The following is a 9,343-nucleotide window of genomic DNA, read 5'->3' as shown; positions in this document are numbered from 1 at the left end:
AAACTAGCCTATTAGCTCAGTTGGTTAGAGCGTCGTGCTAATAACGCGAAGGTCGCAGGTTCGAGACCTGCATGGGCCAGTTAACAATTTTTTGTTTTTTGTTCATCACCAATCACCTTGTTTATTATAATAAATATGTAACAAACTTTAATGTTTGAAAACATTGCGAGAACATAAATCATACAAACAGAATGTCTTCAAACATATTGGCTAAATTGAAAGATAGCAGAGGTTTCAGGTGAGGAGGTTCTTTGAGTTGAGTGAGATAACGTTTTGTGTGGAGGGAGCCTTCGCCAGTATTATGGCATACCCGTCATCCATATGATCTACACCCTCAGGGAATAGTTGCCAGATTACGCATCCTCCTCCAACACCTCCTGCCATCCTGGAGCTCAAGAAAGTACTGTAGACTGTCTCAAAGAAGGCTTCTCGGAATTCGAGATCAAACCTCTCATCCTTCAGCGACGCTCCAAACTCCGCAAACATGATTGGCATCCTGAGCAATTTCGCTGCATCATCCATGTGTTGTTCCATCCAGGTCTTCACGAACTGCAGGTGATCGTCCGAGATCGAGTGTGGCAGCCTTTCAAAGAATTAAAGACAGTAGTAAATGATACAACTCACTCTAGTCGATTGACAAGCTTACTGTGGGGGAAAAAAAAAAGCAAAATTACCAGCTATCAGAGTAGATGTGAACAGAAGCAATATCGATACCGGAAGCTTGATGGTTCCTAATAAAATCTGTTCCTACTTGCCCCGAATAGCTTGCGGGATTTGAATTTAGACGTTCAGGGTTCGAAGGGCCATAGAAACCTTCAACGCCGCACTCCAACAGATGCACTGGATCAATGGACTTGACATATGATGCCATCTCTTCTATCCATGCCTAAAAGTAAGCAAAGCCTTAAAAACACATTGAAGGTATACAAATTAATATACTAATAGCTAAGCGAACCTAGTTTGCGAATAAAACCTGCAATTTATCGCCGGAAGGATCTGAAGGGCATTCTGGCTCGTTAATCAGCTCCCATGCCAAAATAGTGGGGTCATCCTTATATGCCACATTCGTTATTGTGTTTACTCTGGTGAGAACAGCCTAAACACATCAAACGAGGAGAAGAGGACGCAGAGCAATCACTTTTCAGTTGAAATCAGAATTCTCAAAATTTAATTTGGACATGGGATGCTTGCCTTCACAAAAGCTTTGTAGTAGTCTTTAATGATTGGATCGGAGAAGAAGTCATCGTCGTCAGTTAAGTTCAGGCCTGCATCCTTACCCCACTTCACATACTGAGGCTTCCCCCCGTAGTCCCCCCAGTTATTACATAAAGACAGTATAAGTCTGATCTGATGACTTCTTGCCTCACTGACTACAAAATCCAGTGCCTACAGAAGAAATTTTCAAAATACCAATTGATTGGGACCCATTCTCAAACACATCGAGGGCAGCAAAATCATTACTTGTTTCAACCCAAACTTAGAAACGAATTGGAGATTACCTTGAACACCTCCTCGTCGTAATTGTAAGGTGATGTTTGGAGAGCACTCCATCCACCGTCATTGAAAGCCCAAGTACGGCAGACGTTGAGGCCAACACCCTTGGCCTCCTTAAAGACATCAGAAACCTTGCTCCTTGTCTCTGGGCCGGCTGCAAACACCATTAACCAATAGGTATTGAACCCGTTAATGAAGAAAGGCCGGTCCTTGATCACCAATTGGGTCCCTTCTCTTCCCACCATTGCCCACTCCTCGTCACCCATTTCACCCCAAAATAGAGTCCTGCGAGCAAAGTGCAAGAAAACATGTTATCAAAATTGAGAAGGTATCAGGTGGAGCGGGGATTGGAGAAGAGAAGTGGGCTTCTTCTCTTTTGGTACCTATTAGGGCCAAAGTATTCATTGGTAACGAAATTTTCGAAAGAGACCATGAGAATTGATGCAAGGAAGATGGATGGCAATGGAGGAGAAAAAAGAAGAGTGTAATTCCCATTTGGAATGGCCACGGAATCCATAGTTCCCAAGCCATTAGAACAAATGGTTCCTCGGATACTTGGAATATTAGCTCCAAGTCGAAGGCAAGTGGAGAAAATGAGGGAAATTACATTTAAATCCCTGTTATGCTTAAATTCATTTCACTCCTTATAATTTTGTGTATCATAATATTCAGAAAATTATTATATTTTTTTTATCATATGTGATATACAAGTTAAATAAAAATACTGATAAAAAATATAAATAAATAAATAAGCTTTATAATATATATATATAAAATAATATAAATTAGATTTCAAATAACAAATATTATATATAAAGGGAAGGATTTCTTCAAACAACACAGAGCCGAGGCAATTTTAGTTTGGTCAAAGTCTCAAAATTCTCCAATTCTTAGCACTAGTGTGTTTCGAAATTTACTTACAAGTTATAGGATAGCAAGAAATGTATACTTTGAGTGCTATCATAATTTGGCATAAATAATGGGAGCTCATCTAAGCCATATATTTAGAGACCAGGTTCGTAGTACTAATAATATTATCAAGCTCACTTATCTTATATATTCTAATTTTTAAAAAAAAAATCACAAAAGAGATCCCTAGTACGGTAGTGACTATATTTATTAAATTTTTTTTAGAAAATATCTGAGTTCTAATAAGCCCCTTTCTCATCACACATATGTCAAACATTGTATACAAACACTTCTCTCTCTCTCTCTCTATATATGAGTTTAATTTTATGTACATTTATATGTTTGTATGACACACTCGGTATACTACAACAGATTGAATCATCCATAGAAAAAAATAATTATTTTAAATTAAAGGAGAGATGATGAAAAACTTACAGAAAATACTGCTAGAAATGCAGTATCTTGCGAGAATTAGGAAGCTTGATCTATCGAGGAATGAAGAAGAATTTGGGATGCCAATTATGCTTTATAGATACCATCGTTGAACTATTCCTCATTCTTACCCATTATTTTATTATATGAGATGCTAATACTTAATTATTTCCATAATTTCTCACAACTTGTCACCATGGCATTCCAACCACTAAAATTCGTTTAAAAACTAGAATTTATGAGAAGCACGTGCTTTAAAAATCGCGTATCATTTATAAAGGATCCAGTGGCTTTCCTGGTGCATGAATCCATGCATCACGTCTGTTTACAGGGGAGTAACAGATCACATCCTATATTTTAATTATATTATAAATTAAAAAAATCATCTTTTTTTATTATTTATAATTTTATCTTTTAAATTCTCAAATGGTGTTTTTATATTCTTGAATTATTGTTTAGATGCGATTTAGTATTTTGAAAGCTTGATTTGATCCAATTTTATCTATATTATGGTAGAAAGCAAACATCAAATTATCTATATTCTAAGTTAAAAGTATTATTTAAATTATGTCACATATAAATTTAATTATAATTTTAATCTTTGATCTGACTAAAGCTATTTCACAAAATAGAATTCTTCTCTTATGCTTTATTTCATTAACAAAAAATTCTCTCAAAATATCTCTCTCTTACCTAGCATGCATTGCATACTTACAACAGAAAGAATTTAAAATTACTATTCTAAATTTTTTTTCCCAACAACAGGGTTGATAATTTTATTTTATTTATTATTATTAGCCTACAATTTATCAACAGCCCCCTGTATATATATAAGTCTAGATATAGTGAGTATCTCCTCCTTTAATGGATTAAAATATCAAAATTTGGCAGAAAATTCAAGAAACAACATTCGCAACTCACTACCACCATATTTGGAAATCAATGTACTTGGCCTACGACTACGAGCCAAATACATTGAATAATAGTATCCCAAATCAGTAGCTACCGACGTGCCTGTCATGTCACACAGAGATCTTATTGTTAGTTGATGGTGGGTAGAGACTAGAGATTATCATCCAGCGAATATATATATATATATATTTCAAAATAAAAGGAGAAGAGAGAAACGCACAACTCCGGCATTGATGACAAAGATCAGTCTACCGTAGCTACTCGTGCCAGTGGCTCCGATACCAGCAATCATCCAGTGAGTTGGCTAGATTGAGGCCAAGCTAGAAGCTTAACATTAAAATGTAGGTATATTGCCATCTTAGTTCACAAATACTATCTTAACCAAAAGGTTTATCTAATAAAAATAAACGGGCGAATGGGCTTACGGGCTTTCTCAGCAGGCTTTCCGTGGCTACGGAGCCGCTGCCATGTTAGAAATCCTCTATAGAGAATAAAGTGGCTCGTCAACTCTTTGCCTTCTGCCATATGCAGAGCAATCTTTGCTTTGAGCATTACTAAGAAGTAACTCTCGACTCTAAATTGATCACCTAATGTCTGATGACTTTGGAAGTTTCTTTGCAACAATTGGAAGTTGGCCATGGAAGTTTCTTCTTCTTCTTTTTTTCATGCCAGTTTTCTTTTCCCTTCATTCGGTATAATTATGGTTTGTTTAGGGGATAGTTGAGGCTGAAGCTCCTGCAATTGGGGAAGGCAGGAAACCATAGGGCTGTGGGCAGCAATTGATTATTTGTTACACAGTGGCATCAAATGATCCTTAATTACGAGATAAATCCTACTCTTTGTTTGTCACACACTTAGTATAAACTTTTGTCGTGCTTACTTGGAATTCTTACGTAGAGCTAACCTCCTTTCTTGAGATTTCTAGTGAAGTTGAATCATTGCAAATTATCATTTTACTTCTCGTATGTATTGTTGCAAGTAAGAGTTCACGGTCGGCTACTTTTCAATCTGTGGGACTTAAATGGTCATTAAGTTCAGTATGAGTGAGATCAGAGAGAGGAGAGAAAGAAAGCAGGAACATTAAACTTCTTTTTCTTCTATCGTGGATATGATACACACGCATTGCTTTGGCGTGATAAGCTGAGAGTTGCACTTCTTGATATTCAGTAATGAAGACTTGATTTTTGTTTCATACCAAGTTGTGTGTATTCTTCCCTTTGGGTCACAAGTATTGTTGATTAATATGGTTTCCTTCATGATTTCATGTATTTATTCTGTCTCCTTCTTATTGGCATATGCTCAAAATATCTCTCTTAGACTCTTCTCTTTGTTCCCAGTGTGCTCATTTATGGCCCTGTGCCTTCAGAAGCTGCCCATTGTGCTCCCCTTGGTTCATTTAACGTTGAGAATATTCACCCAAAAGATATTGCAACATTTCTTGATGAATATCTTATAAACAAATGTTATTAATGCGACTTTTTTCCTTTAACTGGGCTCCCGTCAAGTTGAACACTCTGTCATCACCTTTAAGGGTCACATTCATAGATGAGGTTACATGGAAAGCAGTTGAGATGGTTTGGAATAATAGTACATTGTATGAAGGAGGGATTCTGCCTAAGTAGAAGGTACCATGAGAGAGAAAGGAAGACCAAAACTGATATTGAGGAAAAAACAATGCATACATTGTTGTTACCATGTAATGCTTGCTATTTATATGGACACTATGAGAATTGCACATGCAGAACTCAAATTGACCAAAGATCAATGAGTGTGCACAATTAGTAGCAAGAGGTATCATATCACTTAACTTGTGCGTGGTGCACTCTAGCTAGTCAATGTTTATCTACTAATCTTTGTTCTTCTGCTTGCATTTGATGGTATGATTTCTATTGCAATATATAAAATATTTCATATTCTGCATTTATATACGATTTCTTTAACCATTGAGCTATTTCACTCAGCAAGTAATCACTATTCGATCAGAGCATCATTGTGCATAACTCCTGCGCCTTACCTCAGGTGTCAATGAAAGTGCACCTGCTAGCCTCCACTCCTACAACAACACTAAAGAAGAGGTAAATGTATCTCCTTTTCCTTCCAAATATGCACTCCTTATACAATAGTCTGCAATGTCTATAAAATTGTTCTTCGCTTGTGTGTGTGATTCTCTCTCTCTCTCTCTCTCTGTTTTCTTTTTCACTTACTTCAGGTAGATTATACTTTCTGTGCACATTCATTGACTCTAATACCACAAAGGAGAAACAAATCATTCAAGAAAGGACAGGCTTCTTTAATCTAGTGCCAGGAACTTGGTCATCTCGCTGTCTGTAAAAGAGACAATAATGCAAATTGTGGATCCTTGGGGTGGTTGAACTCAGTCAGTCATGTGCATCCAGCCAAGATTGCTGGGGGAAGTAGAGATAAATCACTGCAATTTTGAGTGTCGGGCAGTGCCTTCTACCCTCCAGTTAATGTTCCACTGAGCTTCCATTTATAGATCTGAAAACAGCTCACCTCACCAGTACTTGCAGATCTTTGACGTTTCTCCCACCAGTAAGAATTTCCATCTAATGAAATGGCCCAAGAATTAAGAATCTTCTTCACCCTTCTCAGGTTACTCTTCTGTTACCTGATGCCTTTGAAGCATTCAATTACTTTCTCTATGCTATATATATATTTTCTCCTTTCCTGAAATCTTTATTCCACATCTCTTTCCCAGGAAAAGTAGCAAATACTACCATGTCAACTCTTCTTGTTTGCAAATATTTTGTGACATGGGTCTCATTCTAGTTAGGAACTTTCCAAACTCTTCTGCCACTTTTCCCACCTTGGCTGGCTGTTGATGACTTTGTTGCAATCCCACCATCTGACCACATCCCTTTCATCCTGAGCCCTTCAAAAAGAGGAACATTGTATCCTAATTTCTGAAAACCCCACGCCACATGAGTTGCCATGAGAGGGTGGCATGGATTCAGGGAGCATGCCTGCCGTGTCCTGCCTTCCAATCTGGCCTGGGCCCATCGCAATTTTCTCATTTGGGTCCCAATCTCAATTGACTTTGAAGCGATCTAACTCGTGCGTGACTTCTTCAGGAGTTGTCGGCTCGTTCCATGGCCTGAAGGCTGTTATTCAAATATATGAACTGTGTGTTGGGTTACACATTTAATATCAGAGTTGTTGTGTTGTTTTCCACGCCCAAACAGTTAATTAGTTTGCTATGTTGGCTATTCAGGAGGTAGGCGTACAAAGGGATTAGTCTCTATCCTAACTATACGAAGGAGAGATGTAGATGACGGCAGGTATTGTAAGCGTAACAAATATATATATATATATATATATCATTATCTAATTCGGTTTCTTATCCTTCAAGATTAGTCCGTAGAGAATGGCTTTTGCTGAATAAATGTGGCAGCTTTCCCCTCGTCTATGGCAATTGGCAATGGGTAGAACAGTAGAGATTGGGGGAAGGGAAGATGTGGTCTTACCTTTACTGTTCCGGCCACCACTGCAGTGAAATATTTCACTGTAAATGGAGGTGGTTAGTTGACGTTAAAAGTGCATGGGACCCACCAAATCCTCGGTGTCAGCAGGCTACGGCGATTTGGTTTTAGACACGTGATGGAACGCGCCACTCTCGGGCAGCGTCACCAGCCTTGTCATGCTTCTCTCCACCTTTTATTACTGCGGAGTACCAAGTACCAACCCATGGGACGCGTCGGCAAGACATTAATTACTGTTGTGCCCCTTCAGGAAAACCAAAAGGGTTTTCTACTTATTATTATAACCCAATCTTTGCTTTCTGGAAGTATCTGCAGATAGCCATATGTTACGTTTTGCGAAGTGTGAAGATTCTGAAAAGGATTAGGCCGAATTGGGTACATAGATTCTATTAGCCATTAGGGGTGGGGGGGTTAAATTAAGATTTGGTGCCAAAAAGTAAAGCGACAAATTCGAACCACATGATACGGATGGAATATGATAACCTCGGAATAATTGGGACTGGTATAATGGTATGGATAAGTATCCAAGATGGATAGTGGAGGCTGAGAGTCTTTCCCCCACTATCCTGAGAGTGAAATTTGAAGCACGCTCTACTGTACTTGCCACGTGTCAACTAACTTCGCCAAAGTAGCATCGGAATTTTCCACACGAGAAAGGGAATAAAACATAAAAGAGTTTCTAAAATTTTCTTTTGTTCGTGACCATATGTCTCGCAAGATAACATTTGAATTAAATATTTGCGCACTTTTTTTTTCCCACGTCAAAACGTGGGACGCAAGCAAAGCCTCTACCTCACCTCTGTCACCGCCCCCACCGCTCCCCCCTAACACTGTGGTTAAACACACAAATGATATGTCCCAGCTAATCAAATATTTAATAAAAATTTAAATTAAAAAGATCAAAGGAAAATATCCCCCAAAAATCCTGTCTCACACTCTTCACTACCAAAACGACTGCAGCTAAGCGAGGGTAATATCGTAATTAAGGCGGAAAAATCTCGCTAAACGGCAACGATCTCCTGCGAGAAAATATCGGCGTCAAACTCGCCGAAATCCACCTCCCAAAAGTGCGGCTGCGGGAGGTAAAAGTCCGTTAGATTAAACGGCGTCTCAACGGAGAAAGCGGAGGCGTCCAAATCGCCGTCAAAGCGGTCGAAGGGGGTCTCTTCCTCCCCGCACAAAAGCACGGACGTCGGCGAGAGGTTAGAGAAGGGGGCGCCGCAGCTGTATCCCGTGGGAGTAGCCGGAGGTGACTTCGGCGTCGGGAAGTTGGTGATCGCCTTGGGTCCCTTGAGCCGGACGGCGGCGTTGTCGTACACGGTGGCGGCCTCCTCCGCCGTGTCGAACGTCCCGAGCCAAACCCGCTTCCCCTGGTTCGGATCACGGATCTCCGCCGCCCACCGGCCCCACGGACGCCGCCGAACGCCTCGGAATCGCTTCAGCCCGTCCACTGCCGCAGGCGACTGCGCCAGCGCCGGCCTCCTCCGTGGCGACTGCGCCAGTTCCGGCCTCCTCCGTACCGCCGGCGTCGGGGTCGATACCTCGATCCCTATCTCTTGCACATGTCTCCTCACGCGCCGCCGTAGCCTCCGGGGTCCGGCAGCGTCGACTTCCTCGTCGCTCGACGACGAGTCCGTCGCGTCGGCGTCCGTCACATAGATCCGGACGATCCTCCTCCTCCTCGAGCTTCTCGATTTCCCGGCGGCCGGGGACGTCTTCCTCGTGGTGACGACGTGTTCGGAGAACTTGATCGTTTCAGCGGCGGAGTCCGATCTAAGGTTCGGATCCATCACTCGGAGCGACAAATCGATCGATCCCGAATAATTCGAGGTTTCATCAAAAGCATAGGAATCAAATACTTCACCAGAAGTACCCTTACCAAGAGAGATCAGCACTCCGCTGCTTATTCCTTCGGTTTTAGAGAAGAAAACAACATTCGAAGCAAGGGAGAAGAGATCCGAGGTTAGGGTTTTGGCTAGGGTTTTAGCCAAATCATAGGCAGAAGAGAGAGAGAGAGAGAGAGAGAGAGAGAGAGAGAGAGAGAGAGAGAAAGGGGGCACCAAATCGTGGTAGAAAGAGGAGGGGGGGAAGAGGAG

At 40.7% G+C, this 9,343-nt stretch overlaps 2 protein-coding genes and 1 non-coding gene across 5 annotated transcripts; 1 reads left to right on the top strand and 2 right to left on the bottom strand.

Annotated features, from left to right (window-relative positions):
• Window positions 1-5: 5 nt before the first annotated feature.
• TRNAI-AAU (transfer RNA isoleucine (anticodon AAU)) lies at window positions 6-79 on the top strand. Its single transcript has one exon. It is a non-coding gene; the product is annotated as a tRNA-Ile (tRNA).
• A 29-nt stretch (window positions 80-108) lies between these two features.
• LOC140776360 (mannan endo-1,4-beta-mannosidase 8-like) lies at window positions 109-2,912 on the bottom strand. 3 transcript variants are annotated; one of them, XM_073120036.1, is made up of 7 exons: window positions 1,878-2,036; window positions 1,500-1,779; window positions 1,192-1,386; window positions 974-1,096; window positions 675-886; window positions 449-583; window positions 202-377 (listed from the first exon to the last, which is right to left on the bottom strand). In XM_073120036.1, the coding sequence occupies exons 1-7, from the start codon at window positions 2,009-2,011 to the stop codon at window positions 335-337; spliced, it is 1,122 nt and encodes a 373-aa protein (XP_072976137.1). In that variant the 5' UTR covers window positions 2,012-2,036; the 3' UTR covers window positions 202-334. The 3 variants fall into 3 exon arrangements, with proteins under 3 accessions (XP_072976135.1, XP_072976136.1, XP_072976137.1); XM_073120034.1 differs by having other exon boundaries at window positions 109-583; XM_073120035.1 differs by lacking the exon at window positions 1,878-2,036 and adding an exon at window positions 2,839-2,912 and having other exon boundaries at window positions 110-583.
• Window positions 2,913-8,101: 5,189 nt separating this feature from the next.
• On the bottom strand, window positions 8,102-9,343 carry LOC140775785 (pathogenesis-related genes transcriptional activator PTI6-like). Its single transcript, XM_073119216.1, has one exon. The coding sequence runs from the start codon at window positions 9,035-9,037 to the stop codon at window positions 8,249-8,251; it is 789 nt and encodes a 262-aa protein (XP_072975317.1). The 5' UTR covers window positions 9,038-9,343; the 3' UTR covers window positions 8,102-8,248.

Source organism: Typha angustifolia, chromosome 14 (genome assembly GCF_048772165.1).
Source record: "Typha angustifolia cultivar Huaian chromosome 14, ASM4877216v1, whole genome shotgun sequence".
Classification (NCBI taxonomy): domain Eukaryota; kingdom Viridiplantae; phylum Streptophyta; class Magnoliopsida; order Poales; family Typhaceae; genus Typha; species Typha angustifolia.
Note: the sequence above shows the minus strand (reverse complement) of the source record. Positions and strands in the feature narration are given on the sequence as shown.

Coding starts and splice junctions, on each gene's coding strand:
- LOC140776360 (XM_073120034.1), bottom strand. CDS start 2,011: ATGGATTCCGTGGCCATTCCAAATGGGAATTACACTCTTCTTTTTTCT. Junction 1,780..1,877: donor GAATACTTTGGCCCTAATAG/GTACCAAAAGAG, acceptor CTTTGCTCGCAG/GACTCTATTTTGGGGTGAAA. Junction 887..973: donor CTTCCGGCGATAAATTGCAG/GTTTTATTCGCA, acceptor GCTTACTTTTAG/GCATGGATAGAAGAGATGGC.
- LOC140775785 (XM_073119216.1), bottom strand. CDS start 9,037: ATGGATCCGAACCTTAGATCGGACTCCGCCGCTGAAACGATCAAGTTC.